Source organism: Aristolochia californica, unplaced genomic scaffold (genome assembly GCF_029961685.1).
Source record: "Aristolochia californica isolate CCGP_79_NKW_82.1479 unplaced genomic scaffold, dmAriCali1.0.hap1 SCAF_3, whole genome shotgun sequence".
Classification (NCBI taxonomy): domain Eukaryota; kingdom Viridiplantae; phylum Streptophyta; class Magnoliopsida; order Piperales; family Aristolochiaceae; genus Aristolochia; species Aristolochia californica.
Window position 1 is genome coordinate 10,382,193 of NW_027181992.1, and position 15,015 is coordinate 10,397,207.

Here is a 15,015-nt window from a genome sequence, read left to right on the forward strand (position 1 = left end):
CCCTCTCCTCTCCCTCTCGACCTCCCCGCCTCTCTTCTCTCTCAACGTCCCTCTCTTCTCCCTCTCGGCGTACCGTCGGAGCGCCGCCTCCGTCATCATTGCCCACTGGCCCGCCGTAGTCTCCCGCTGCTGAGGAAGACGACGCGCGCCGGGAGGAAGACGATGGTTTAATTTTTCTTAAGTTAGGAAAAATAAAACCATCGTCATAAAAATAATAATTTATATATTTTATTTATAAAATAATTATTTTTATTTATTCAATATATTCATTTTATAATTACTGTATTAAATTAGTGATTTAATAGTCATAATTAAAATATTTTGAAAATAAATATTTGATAAATTATTTTGGTTTAATTATACCATTGCTATAATTAATTAAACCAATGGTTTTAAATTTTGTGACAATATATTATTCATTAATAATACATAAAAATATATATTATTTTATTGATAAATATATATTTATTTTTTATTATTGTATTAAATTAGTGGTTTTTAATGTTAAAATATATCTTATGTTATTAAAAAATAATTTATTTATTTATTATATTCGCTTATGTTATTATTTACTTTTATTTATTTATTTTTAATAATTTATTCTAGTCTCACATAATTATTGTATTAATTTATAATAAACTATAATCATTAAGTAATATAATGTAGTTTTTCATTAATGAGGATATTAATATATTTTAATAGTACACGTTAAATCACTTATAAGTGTAGTAACTGTGTTTATTTTAGTTAATTATCTGTTTAGGTATATGTTTTATTTAAGTATATTATAAATAGTTACTCATTCTCTTGTTTATATCATACTTTTCATTGGGGGACACTAATACTGGAATTTGTTTTCCAGTACACTTAAACTCGTCTACACTAACACCCAAGGATGAGTTATGAATTGAATTCTTTACTTCATTTCAAGTTCATTGTGGACTAACATAAAGAAGTTTCATGTTAGGATGACTTTTAGTATTATCAGTTTTTTGTAATAGTTATTTACTTTATTTCTTATTAGGAATAATCATAACATGGTAATTCAATTTTACTCTGATTCTATATTATCTCTATATTATCTCTGATTCTAAATGGGTCCGTTTAGAACCCATGGAAAAAAAAAAAGAATTTAACTATTATTATTTCTAAAAATAGTTAGTGAAAAAGAAAGATTTGAATCGTGTTTTTTAATCAAGAAGCACCTACCATGCTTGATACAGCATTGAGTATAGCTACATGCCTTGACTGAGAAATGACCAGTGTAAAGAGATAAACCAATTTTCATTCCATTCGGATAAGGCTGAACAACTTTGCGAACAGCCTGTTCAAACTGTAATACTTCTGTACAATCATCAGAGGTTCTTATGGAACCTCGGCTCTTGATGAGGGGAGATTCCGCACATCCAAGAGCCCAAACTTTACCCAAGAATTGTAAATCAATCTACAACATGTACAAGAGAATAGGGAGCTTTTGGTGGCCATTGCATCCTCTGTTTTTGCATGTCCGTCACTTCCACTTTCCCCAAGATGAAGGTCCTCCTGCATTCATCTTCATCTACTCAACTGCTCCATTAAAGCGTTTTGACAAGCACACCCTTTGGGCATTTATTTCAAAAGACAACCTTACAACAATTTCAAATGTACTGCTGCAATCCTATTGTTGGTCATCCAAGTGGTGCATCAACCTGCTTCAGATAGATAATCAGCTTAAGTAGAGTCTAAAGATGACACCAACAAAGGATAATGCAAGCATGGATGACCATGAGACTGGTATACAACAAATAAGAGATCCATTTGAGATGGTCTACACGCATTCAACTTAAGACTTAACAGTGCCATGAAGAACGTGAGCAAGAAAAAACTACACGGAAGCTGATAATAGATGGATGAATGTCGGAAGGACAATAAGAAAATCCATGACTAGAAATGGAGCTACCAAATGATAGATTAGGACCCACAGATAGGATTCATGAAGCCAAGCATACCATAACTGGAGAAGGTTCAAATAACGATGATGATCAACAAGTGAAATATAGGCTACACAGCAGTGTTACCTTAGTGCATGCATGAAGTTATCGCATCTTATGAAAAAATGTTTTATCTTATAAGAAAAACAACAGATTTTTGGACTATGCATCCTCCACAATGACCTGAGGCAGATACCGTTGTGTGGCTCCCAAAGGTGGAAACCAGCTGGTGGAACTTCTTTACCAACTAATAAACAACAGGAGACATTATTACCTTCTTCGGAAAAGGCAAATACGCCTCCCAACATGTCATCGTTGTCTCCATCTTCATCAGGTTTTTCTCTCTCACAGTGGCTGCTGCTGCTGTCTGCATCTGTAACAACCTCAGGCAACTCACGGCAGTCATCGAGCTCCGATATTTTACAGTAACCCTCATGAAAATATTGCGCAAAATCCAAAGGATTTTGCAATTCAGTGGTTCCACTTTTATCATCAGGAACCTCAGAAGCGGAATGGTTAGAATTAGACATATTTAAGATTTCACCACTCAGTCTATTATCCAAAGAGAAAGCAGCCTTGATAACAGTCATCCCCGTCCCCATGTGATTTGAGTCATTTTGTGAAGATGATATGCCACTTAAGGCAGAACCCTCTTCCCTATTGGAAAGGAAAGAGTTAGATGCATTTGACTTGGCTACACTCGGTTCACCACCTATCTTGCTCACAAAATGTCCCAGTAGAACTGAACTTCGTGTGGGATCAGAAATAGCACTAGTATGGGTTGCCGTTGATGTGCCTAAAATAAATAATAATATCAAAAGAATGTAAAAAAGGTTCCTCTTTTATCTCCAGATACCTGTGTAGTAGACATGATCTTACTCAGAGATTGAGCTTACCAATACCAGAGCTTTCCACTGATCCACAAGACGGAGATTCAATGTGCCTAAAGAGAGACTCTTCAATGAATTTGTCTTTGGTTTGGTCAATCCCAGAAGAGGAATAGCTTGGGCATCTTTCTCCAAAGTATGCTCTGAAGAAGACAGGAGTAAGTCATGCACTGAAACTCTTTTAGAACATACACATGAGAAAAACAAGTCTTAATCACTCAAAAAATAAAAATAAAAAATAAGACAGATTTCTTTCCTCAATTTCTTATGTTGTGAAGGGTCAAAATTTGTCTTTTTTGTCCCCTTCAAAATCTTCAGCATCTCCCTCTCTCTAAACATCATAAAAAATTCTTCTGATAATAGCATATAAAGGTAAGAGAAAATCTAGGAGGCCTCTAAAGACAGTCGTGACTGCAAACCAACCATTAATTTAGTTGCTTGCATAAAAACTAACTCTAGATCTTTCTTAGTCAATGATTGCAAACCAACCATTAAAAGAGTTGATTTGAATGTACCACAACTATAAATGATCAGCCGAGATGACCTAAGGGCTGTCGGTTGAAAGAAAAGAGCTTCAATGACCTAAATATTTCCCAAATTTAGAAAAGACAGGAAACAAGAAAATGGCGGGTAACAAGAAGAAGGCATTTTTCCTGATAAGTTTTAACCAGAGCACAATTATCATACTCGTTTTATCAGCAGACTCAATGAACTAAACTTAGCAGGCATAGTCTAGACTATCAGGAAAAACAATTGTAAGATGACCAAGCACCCATTCCATTATAAGACAAACTTATTTAGAAAAAACAAGGAAAATTTCATATAGGATTTACATCTTAAAATGGTTTATGTACATAGAAATCGTACCTACTACTCCAATCTAATAGAGAGCACTGAAAATGCTCAAACACAGGTAATAAATCCTTCTGCTTTATTTCAACCTCATGAACTGGAACCTTCTCAATTTCAATCTCTCCACCAGAATAGCCATCTGAAAACCTCCTTTGGTTCACCTTTGCAGGCATCATCATGTAGAAAGAAATCTAAACAGGATATATGAAAAAAAATATATATTAAGAAATATTATACACCAAGTGGTCACAAAATCAAACAAGAGAGAAACATAAATCATGAGATCACAAAATCAAAACTGCTGTTCCAATCTCGACAACAATCTGCACCTTTGATTTCTGCCATATTGGCATTCGCCCAGAGCTTATCTGCACTTCAGCATTGGAAAGATACCAATGGGGTCTTTCATTGGCTTTTGCAAGGTCTTTCACAAAAGCAGTATCACTGAATAATCTAGGACCATTTATATCATTATATTCAGAATCAGAGCCATCCATAATCACATCCTCAGTGTCCGATCTACATAAGGAAAAACCAGAAAGACCAGCAGCTCTTTCAGGCCAATTTGATCTTCTGCAAACACTCCATGACTGGACCGGCTCAGCATTGACACGTAACTCATCATCTTGCATGGGGCCTAGCCCAGCTCTTGAACTGGTATCATAAGACTCCAGCCCTAATGAGGGCAAAAGTTCATGCTGTACCACATAACCCAATGGAGAGTACACCAATAGATGCTCCAATGAGTTGGTCTTAAAACGAACCTGCTCGGGATTCTGATAAAATGAGTAATGGAAAGTAGCTGCAAGAGCACCAGAGGGAATGGGTACTTTTCCAGTGGCAGAAGCAGCAGCACTAGAAACAGTGTTGAGCCATCCAGTAGTGCTATTTTTTATTCTGCTTACTACAGAAAGAGTAACGGGTACAGGTGGTGGTGTAGATTTCTGGCTGATGGTGCAAGATGAAGTAGACCACCATGGCAATGAAAGACTTGGCGAAAGAATGAGGCCGTCAGTTTGGAATCTTTGTGTTTGGAAAGTAACATCCCCACCAAAGGGTGATAATACAAATATATGGCATGTACCTCTGGAAGAAACAATTGCTACCCACTGACTATAATGACTAAAACATATGTCCTGTATGACCTGTTAAAAGAAAATAAAGAACGAGGTAGATGAATATAAAAAATTAAATCTATCAGAGAGCTGATAGAGAGCTCCAGAATATGTTCTCTGAAGCTTACCTATTCAGATGTTTTAAATTTATTTTTTAATTAATAAACACATATATAATATTTGGCCAGTATATAATCAAGCAAATATACATATAAAAGTTGTTTATTTATTAAGTTGTTTAATTATTGAATAGTTTCACTTTTTCATCACACAAGTAAAGAGTCCAGACAATATCGAATTTCAATTTCTTAGTTATAACCATACATATACATATTTGGCTGGCAAATTATCAAACACATGCACACCTTACTAGTTTCCAAAAATTATGCACTAAAATTGTTTGATTTTTCAATAGTTTCCCTTTCGAGTTCTAGTGTTACAAGATTCAATGATATGTAATATACAATTCATTACGTGTATGCAGAAAGTAAAAATTAAAAACTTAAAATGTAGATACTGAATTATTGGTGCTTTCAAGTCCTGTAAAATTGCCAAACTTCTCTGAATTGGATTAAAATTACATCAAATTTTTGTGACCTAAGCAGAGTTAGATAGCTGATGGCTAATTAGAAAATACTTACAGCAGTTGTCAGCCCACGATATAGCTTGTAAAGGTGCACATGTGATGAACTCCAATCATAACGCAAGGAGGAGTTTCCACCTTGCATAGAGGATGGCATGATTCGAAACACATTTATGTTGTTTCCATGGACAGAGGCTGTGACCAAGAGTGTTCCACTTGGATCAAAGCAAAGAGCAGATATTGGGCTGGTGTGAGCTTTGAACTGGGAAATAATGGCTTTTGTAACAAAGTCTTTAATAACCACCTGCATTTACCATTGCTACAAATTAATAAAAACAGACAAAAAAAGTCAACACTGAATTATCGTATTTTAGACTAACCATCCCGGCATGTTCAGTATCAACTGAATGTGCTGCCGCTGTGACTCTACCAACTTTGCAGCCTGAGTTTGATGATACAGGGGAGCTAGAACCATCAGGTAAAAGCTCTTGGCAGTACTTGGACAGAGTTTTGTATCCCATGTCACCCAGGTTAATAATTCCAGCAGCTAACTGTTTACTGGACTCCATTGCATAACGGGCCATCAAGCTCCCACTGCCAGGGGAAGTTGATGGGCTAACACCTGGAGAAGGTGTGAGATTCTGAGGGCTTAGTCGACCTGTATTTGGCAAAAAAGGATTATTGGAAGCATACGCTAACCACCTGGGACCCACTGCCATTGGACCATAACCTATGTTAATTCCCATCCCTTGTCCTCCCTGAGGTATTGGATAGGTCAAGACGCTGAACTTGTTCTCTAGAGTAACAGCATCAAAGCAGTATATCTGGGGGGTTGTAAGAGAGAAAGAAGCAAGCAATCAGTAATCCTCAAAAAACGAACTAATTAGTAACAAATGGAAGCAATAACTGCTTCTTACTTGTGAAGCAAGGGCAACAGCTATTACTCGGGAACTACATCTGATTAGGTATACAGTGGACCGGAATCTCAGAAGATGCACATAATTGTCAGACTGCAATGAATAGAATCGAACAACAGTTGGGGAAGCCCCACAGTTCCCTGGTTGTGAGTCAGTGATGCCATCTCTTACAAGCACATTTGAATGGGGATTTTGAACCAGACCAGGATTACTAGTCTCATCACCAGCAACAACTAAGAGCAGCGGATGTGATGCACTAAATCCTTGGTGGGTCTTTGATTTTTCTGGAGTTGGCAGCATCTGTAAAAATGTGACAGGCCCATCACGCTTGGAAACCAGTTCACAGACATTTGAGGCATCTTCCACATCAACCACTTGAAAACCATTTGAGTAACCAAGCAGAAGAACACGTCTTGAAGTGGAAGGACCAAATTCCAGCTTGTCGAAGCCAGCCCATAGCACCTGTTTGAGTAATTATATTAATTCTTGAACACCTTTCACAGATTAATAAGATTAACTATGAATGAATCAATGATTAGTATGATATACAGTGTCAACAATTCATTACTCAACCACCATGTAGAAAAGCTACACCCTTAAAATAAAAGATATGTAAGGGAAAAGAACAAGATCAAGGAAACAATAAAGCAAAAGTGATCAAGGGAGAAAATATTTGAGAAAAATACTAAATTTACCTTTACAAAAAACAATGAATGACCCATCTAGTAAAAACAAGTTCATGATAAGTTAGACTACTGAATTATGCATAGAACTACACACAAAAAGGTTGTAAAGGGTTTTGGTCAGAATTAATCACTCCATAATGTGCTCATTCAAGGTATGTAATATCCTACTTTGATGTTGTTTTCAAGTTTTGTATTTTTGTTACTTGGTTGTGTATGTTCTGCAATGTCAACTCCAAAAATTGTAGTCACCCTAAAAAAGTTATACTTGGTCAAATTTATTAAAATCTACCATTATATTCTCTCCTAGTTTTTTTTTTTTTTTTTTTTTTTTTTAAAAAGCTCACATTCTAGATCTGTTTGAAAGTATGAGTGCTGCATAGTCGTCTCCTTTTAGTTAAAGTTATTTCCCTCTAGTATTTCTTCAGTATATCATCTTCTGTTTTTGTTACTCCAGAGCAATGCCTTAACCCACTACCTAAAAAATATAGGAGTATGTCCAACATCCAACTCGAGTTAAGTCTTTTGTTCTTCACCCAAGAGGTGATTTGTGTTTGAGGTACCCTTAAAAAGTGAATAGTCTCTTCATTGTGCCCTAAAGTTGGGCCATTTTTCCGCCTTTAAAATTGAGCGGAGTGAGTTTCAAACTATGACTAGAATATAGAGCTTTGTCGTATGGCTAAAAGTGAATTTCTTATCCCATATTGTGTTTTTTTCAAGCTAGGTCTCTCTGTCTTTTTATCCCCAACTTGAGGGGGAGAAGCAGAAGAAGAAGTACAAGAAAAAGGTATATTATTCCACATGTTGTGGTAATTTTTATGTGAGCAAAATATTCAAGAAAGGGGGTAAACAAAAGATGAAGATTTTACATCTGTGAAAAAAAATTTAGCCAAAGAAGATTGAAGACCAATAATCCTTTTCATTGCAAGTTGAAGTCATAAACTGCAGCTTGAGGGGGAATGTTGAAGAACAGGTATGGAAGAGTCTTACATGACTCTCATAGCAAGAAGTCTCACATAATCAGAATTAATATGGCAGAATCTTATAGGAGTCTCACAGAAGAGCCTCAGTTAAATATGTTTTAGTTATCCTAGTATTCTATTTATGTTTAGTTATTCAATTGTTCTAGGACTTATCTTCCAGTGTTTAACTTTGGGTGTAATTGGAACAAGGGTAGTTTAGTTATAATTGAATTCTACTTATTTTCTCTATTATAAATAGAGGTTCATTGTACTCAAATTACAACGAATCAGTAAAGTATTCTTTTCCAGAAATTCAGCACCTATAATTTCATGTCCCTATGAAAAGCAAGATAGCATAATAGAAATAGTAAAAAACAATAAAACCTTACACCAATACACCAGCAAATGACTGCTCATTGGTTTTCAATCACCATGTATTTTCAGCTATGAAAGCATTTCAATTTGAGAGCTTTAAATTGATGATCTGTAAACTATATTCTACAATAGTACTTCCTCAATGAAAGTTATTCACCAATTTTCATGCAAGGGAAGCCAGATGAAAAAAACTTGTTGAGTATTACAGCTCTTTTTTTTTTTTTTCGAAAAAGATGTATTTATATTAACAAGAGAAAAATTACATAGGGAGAGGGAGCAAATCTCTAACAACAAGAGATTGCAGGGTCGCTCCCTGCTTGACTAGCACATTTGTTGCCGAATTTGTAGACCTTGGGATGTAAAACCAAATACAAGAGAATAATGAGCTAATTTCTAAAATCTCCCGAAAGATGTCCCAATAGCGCCATGGGGGAGGGGAAGCACACTCGCACCAGCCAATGACCACCTTCGAGTCCCCTTCAATGTGAAGGGGACCACTGCAATTGTCTCTGAAAACACGAAGCCCATTGAGGAGGCTATGGATTTCAGCCGACGTTGAATTGGAAATGCCTATTGGGCCGGCATAAGAGAAACACTGATTGCCGGATGGATCCAAAATAACTCCCCCAAAACCAACGATCCTAGGATTGCCGAGAAAAGAGCCATCAAAATTCAACTTTAGGTAATCAGCTTCCGGAGGAGTCTACTCCCCCCATGAATTGGACCTTGGTCCCAATGTGCATCTTTGCCAAATTGCTCCAGTTTTCACGAATAGAGGTACCATCGAAGGAGGAAAAAGACTTCTTAGTCAAAAGCCAAGCGGAGATTTGGCCCGACACCCTGTCCGCTACTCTTACCGTTGATTCACTTCTAGTATCGAAACGCCTTCGGTTATGTTTATTCCAAAGCCCCCACAGAACGAAACTGGCATAGGTGGAGATCATCACTTTTCCGAGACCAGGAAGGGGATAACCAATGAGCGACTTGCAGAAGGAGATCAGATCAGCTAACATACAGAATTACAGCCCCAACTTGCAGAAAACGGATGTCCACACATTCCACGAGAAGGAGCACTATAGCAGAATGTGATTGGCGGTTTCAACCTCTGTGTTGCAAAAAGGACAGAGGGGGTCGATAGATGGGTGAGCCCTTCTTCTAAGCACGTTTTCCGTGAGAATCTTACTTTGGCAAGCGCTCCACATGAAGAATTTTATCTTTGGTGGTGCACAGAGACGCCATACAAAGTATATCTCATGCTCCCTTTGAATTGAATCCCAGCCATTAATGTATTTGTATGCGGATGAAACTGGGAAGGTGTCGCTTTTGTCAGGCCACCAAATGAGGTTGTCAGCATCGGAAGGTCTAATTCTGGTACAACTCTATTAGGTGGTATTCAGTAATCTTTCACATGTAAATTAAAGTTTATAAGTATTGATTCAACTTTTGCCAATTTTAAACCGCCTAAGCAATGAGTGACAAGTTCTTTTTATTATTTTTTAAACAATCATCAGATGCTTCTTTTTTCTGTTAACAATGAAAACAAAGGAATCCATTGAAGAAGCTCCTAGGGAAGTGAGTACAAATGAGGGCAGCAACAATACAAAAACAAAGAGCTAAAAAGGGTCAAAAGGGAAGAGAAGATCCCACAAGGTGCTGCCTAGGGACCCCTTTCCTAGATAAAGAGTTGGCTAGGCCGTTAGCACTTCTGAGCATGCTGCCAAATAACATTTAGATTCTTACAGATGTCTTCAACTTCAGCAAAAAACACTAGAAAGCAACCAAGAGGGTCTTTCTTCCTGCCAGCCCAACTAATGATGACTGCAGAGTCCCCTTCAATGAATTAGAGAGGCTGAGAATATTCCAATAAACAACCCAGAGGCCCTGAAGTATGGGCCTCAACTCCACCACAATTGCATCACCATGACAAAAGGGAGGAAAATAAACAAGAAAGATATTACCTGAGGAGTTTCGGACCATGCCTTCCCCTCCATTAAATGAAAATAAACACACAAGGTGCCCCAATAGCGAAGAATAAAATGCACAGAAAATAAGTGGCAAGTTGGATAAGTAACAGAGCATAAAGAAACAAGATGAATATCAAAGGCAGTTCTCCCATTCTCCGAAGAGTCCACTTGAAGTAGAAGATGATCCAACACAGCATGGAAATGAATAAGGAATGTCCATCCAAAGGCATATTAGTTAACAAGTTACAAGAACCATAGCTGGTAAGATTGTTAATTTTCATGAAATAAATATGCTTAGTGCCATCTGCTCTGTTTGAAATTCAAAATAAGACATCCAAAGTCCACAGACAGAAGATGTTGAGGAGTGCTCCCTTCCTCTTGTCAACCACATAAAATATTCTACCCTACCCAATGCTGGCAGATGCAGAAAGCCATAAGACTTTTATATAAAACGACAAAATGAAGCCGAGAATGGAGAACAAAGTAGAAAGGATCAGATGGTAATCATAATCCCTTCCCTCCTTTGGAAGCTTCCCAATGGATCGTTTTGTCTTGCTGTTATAAAAAGAGTACGAAATGTTCCTTGATAGAATTTGATTATGGTTCCATCTATGTTCCACCCTACCCCTTTAAATACTTGAGATTTGTCTATGCCAAAAACTTCTATTAACATAACAGATTACATAAGACTGGATCAAGTGAGAAGCACTTTCTCCTAATCTGCGCAGGGACTCTACTCAGGAAGTTAGCACTTAAAGACAAAAAATAAGAGAGAGACCTTAAGGACAAAAAGCACGCTTGCCTTATGTCAATACAAACTTACTTCTAGGACTCAAAGGATAATAACACCTTTCACAAGAGATCCAAGGGTATCTATCATTTGCTAATAGTTAAGCAGAAAAGGTTAGTCAGCAAAGAGGAGTTTAGGCTCCACAGACAGCATTGCACTGTATGCATCAGTTTGCATAAGATCACCATGATACTTTTTTCGTGTCCTAAATCCTTTCTTTGCAACAAATCCATTTAGAATGTGTAAAGAGAGAGAGAGAGAAAAAAAGAGTACAGACAATGACTTTTAATAACCTAATTTCTAAAAGCTTTTATCATTTTTCTCTTTTGCTTTTGTCCCAAAAAAAAAAAAAAAAAAAAAAAACGCTTTCCAGTTATTATTAACCAGCCTAATGTGCACTAACCAGTGAAAAGAAAGAGCCACAATGGAAGTTTCGTGTAGGTGCACCAAAGGCAATAACAGAACTCTCTGGCCTGGACAAGCATGAGAAAGATACATCAAAAACCCTGATGTCCAAAAGACTGATGGTTCACGTCTGACTTGACTAAAATGTTTGAGTGTTCACGTCTTACTTAGCTAAGTTCAACTGTTCTACTAGTCAGAAGAAGGGCATCCTTCAGCACAATATATAAATCAACATCAGGCAGTAGATGATCTGATCTATTCTGGACAAGGACCATGTCTGGATCTTCATCTCAAACATGTCTGTGTGAAGGGTAAAAACACATTAGGGAGGTTTTCATAAATCAAGTTCTATAGGAGAGACTCTCTCAAAATAACATCTAGGGATATTTCTTGCATCAACAAGTGTTGATGAACAAAACAATATACTGCAATGCACTAATCATGCAAGTGCTATCGTGCATACATTGCTATTTCCTCACAAGAAAAAATCTCTGCAAATATATCGTCCTTGTATGTCACAAGGACAAAGCCAATTCGGGGAAACATTGTGAAATTATGCATTCATTGAGCATTCTCCCTAGAGTAATATGAGAAAGAGTTCCCTCCTATTTAGAATAACTTCTCATTTCAACGATGTGACACTAAGTTTGTAAAAAAAAAAAAAAAAAAACTTTCCCTTCTCTAGCCGTAATAATCCCTACCATTTCAACTAACAAATATAAACACAGAGAGATAAGCATAACCCCCGCACTCAACAAAAAATTGTCGAGGTTGCTCTTCTTGTTGTTCATTTGTTTTTGTTTATTCTTTTTCTTGTCATTAATAAATAGTAAGAAGCAGCAAGCATCGCCAAAAGCAATCATCCGAATGATAAGAATATGGAAACTTCCCTCCCACATAGTAGGGAAAAACATAAAACCCATAGAAAATTAAGAAGAAACAAAACTTTAAAACAGGTGAATACGCATCGGCTTAGTCATGTTCAGTTGGTTTAGTTGGCTAACTACTAGCTGAATAAAAATGATCAACCGAAAAGCAGTCATCATCTTTCACTCTTAATATGAGAAAAAATCAAGCATCCATCATCAAACTAGCAAATGGATTTTCTAAAAGCAATATAATAGTAGTGTATAAAAACAAAACCTGCTCTTTATCATCTTCAGCGGCGACGGCAATGGAGGCCGCAACTGACGCCCCGGCAGACCTTACGAGGGTGCTGGCATTCGTGGAAACTGCCTTGAGACAAGAAGAAATAATTTTGAGCGAATTGGGCAACAATCCGTTCCTACCACCTCCCCCTTTCTCTTTTCTCATCCTCCCAACCAACTTCGCTGGGTCGCCCCAGATTCTCACCGCAATCCCCAGCCAGTCCATCCATCCCCGCCCATCTCCAGCACTCGCCTCCGGCGATCGAAAATATCATTCGAATTAGCACCAACCGAGATCAGTTATCTGTTCTTCTCTCTGTCTTCTTAATTTTCTCCTCCTTTCGTTTCTTCAGTTTGACTTCATGGCTCGCTATTGTTTCTCTGCACTGTTTGTGGGTTATCTTTCGTTCAAGTAAATAAAATTGGGTTTCTAAAAGCTTACACGCAATGATAGGACCTCTGTTCATTATCTTATTATCTCTATATCAGACGCTCCTCAGACGCTATTTCATTGCACCTTTAATCCTACGCAGCGTCTTATTCGGTGTTGGAAATTTAGAAACGTGAGGGTAAGCACGCCGGGACAGAGTCTAACGTGCGCGTAATGTTGTAAGAGGCCGAGATGGGCGCCTTTCGTCTCAATTTTCAGATCACTAGGCTTCTGTCTGCTTTCTCTATCGCTTCGCTTATGCGGCTTAAATTCGTATACGGAAGAGTAAGCTCTTGTTGTTGATCAAGTAGTTTTTTTCAACTTGATAGTTAGATTAGAAACCAGAATCTTTTTCTTTGTCCGCCCGCTTCTTCGAATCTAAAAAGGGCAATTTTCTCGCAATTTTAGCAGCCGTGGACCCGCAGTGAGCGGCGCCTGAGGATTACGGCGGTGGTCGTGCGGGAGACCGAACCAGACGTTAATAGTAGCGAAGTTGGTTTTGAATTTGGACGAAATTACGGGGATATCCATTGCCACTGGATGGACTTTGAAGATGCGTGTTTAAATTTCTAAGCCATCTTCCCTACCAAGCCGCCATCTCTGCATGTGCAAGGATCCCCATAGATTAGATAGCATCACCATCCAACCAAACAAGAGAGCTCAACAAAACAAGTAAAATTAGAAAAGCAAATTCATCCGACCGGACTACTCCCGTCCGACCATATTAGAAAAAGAAAAGGCTTATCATTCGCCAAAACGCTTGAATGCCCAGCGCGACGAAGGTAGAAAGGGAAAAGGAGGAAACAAGGTCAACACAAAAGATCATTCGACAAGACACTCTCCGTTTGATTGACATGAGACGCAAGAGCTACTAAAGATACCTGTTGAGCCACACTGCATTGAAGACAAGAGGAGCAAACTATGGAGGTTGACCTATTGAACAAAGACCATATGAACGGCCAGGAAGGAGAGAAGCTATTGGAAGCATTTGTTTGGTGATTCTACCAAATCCTCGTGAAAAAGAATTCGAACACACACGAGAAGAGACAAGACCATCTAATCAGTCCACAGTATTCTTAATTTTTAGGGCAAACACATAAACACAAAATATCTCAAGTGAAAAATGGAAGAGTGGAACTCTAGATCTTAGGAGAGGAGCGAGAATATACCAAGGGAGAGAAAAAAGTGACAAAGAGAGAGATGTGTAAGGATGAATTTGAGCCAAGAGGAAGAGGCTTACATGTTCTATCCCATACCTTCAAGTTGTATCTATAGTTGTGGGAAAATGTTTATAATAAGGAAGAGGCTTACATGCTCTATCCCATACCTTCAAGTTGTATCTATAGTTGTGGGAAAGTGTTTATAATAAGTATAATACCCTTTGGGCTACATGATTCAAAAGAAAAAGGACATAAGAAGATATACACCAGCTTGTATAATTATAATTCTTTGTTGTCTTTATAGAAGTTATCCTTATTTACCTAGTTTCTGCCAATCCAATACACATGGTGTCTTTTAACACTCCCCCTCAAATTGGTCTTGTAACTTCACTTTGCAAGTAATCTTTGTCAAGAAACTTATATGCTAAAAAAGAAAAAATTCTAATCTAGTGTGGCTTGAAAACGACATCTTGATTGTCTTGCTTTGATTCATCTTGTTCTTATTCATATCTTACGTGTAGTCTTTATCATGTTCTCATCTTGTTCTCCCCTTAATTGGATATTCTAGTCACATAAAATTTGATTATTACAATACGTGGAATTCTTCATTGTTGGTTACCTCTTTCTTGTTCTTTTTTTTTTCTACTTCTCCCCCCTCAACTTGGGGATCTCTTTGGTTTTTACCAAGAGACCCAACTTGCACAAAGTAAAGGTGGGACAAGAAAATTCATTTTGAGTTGTTTGACAAAGCTTCATACACCAGTCAAATGGTCA

General features: G+C 37.5%; 1 protein-coding gene across 1 annotated transcript; it reads right to left on the minus strand.

Annotated features, from left to right (window-relative positions):
• Positions 1-1,265: 1,265 nt before the first annotated feature.
• On the minus strand, positions 1,266-13,047 carry LOC137960181 (autophagy-related protein 18h-like). The gene is made up of 9 exons (XM_068807699.1): positions 12,647-13,047; positions 6,325-6,786; positions 5,788-6,231; positions 5,466-5,711; positions 4,039-4,854; positions 3,725-3,900; positions 2,867-3,000; positions 2,245-2,766; positions 1,266-1,688 (listed from the first exon to the last, which is right to left on the minus strand). Exons 1-9 carry the CDS (start codon positions 12,875-12,877, stop codon positions 1,684-1,686), a joined length of 3,036 nt encoding a protein of 1,011 aa, XP_068663800.1. The 5' UTR covers positions 12,878-13,047; the 3' UTR covers positions 1,266-1,683.
• Between the last annotated feature and the right edge of the window lie 1,968 nt (positions 13,048-15,015).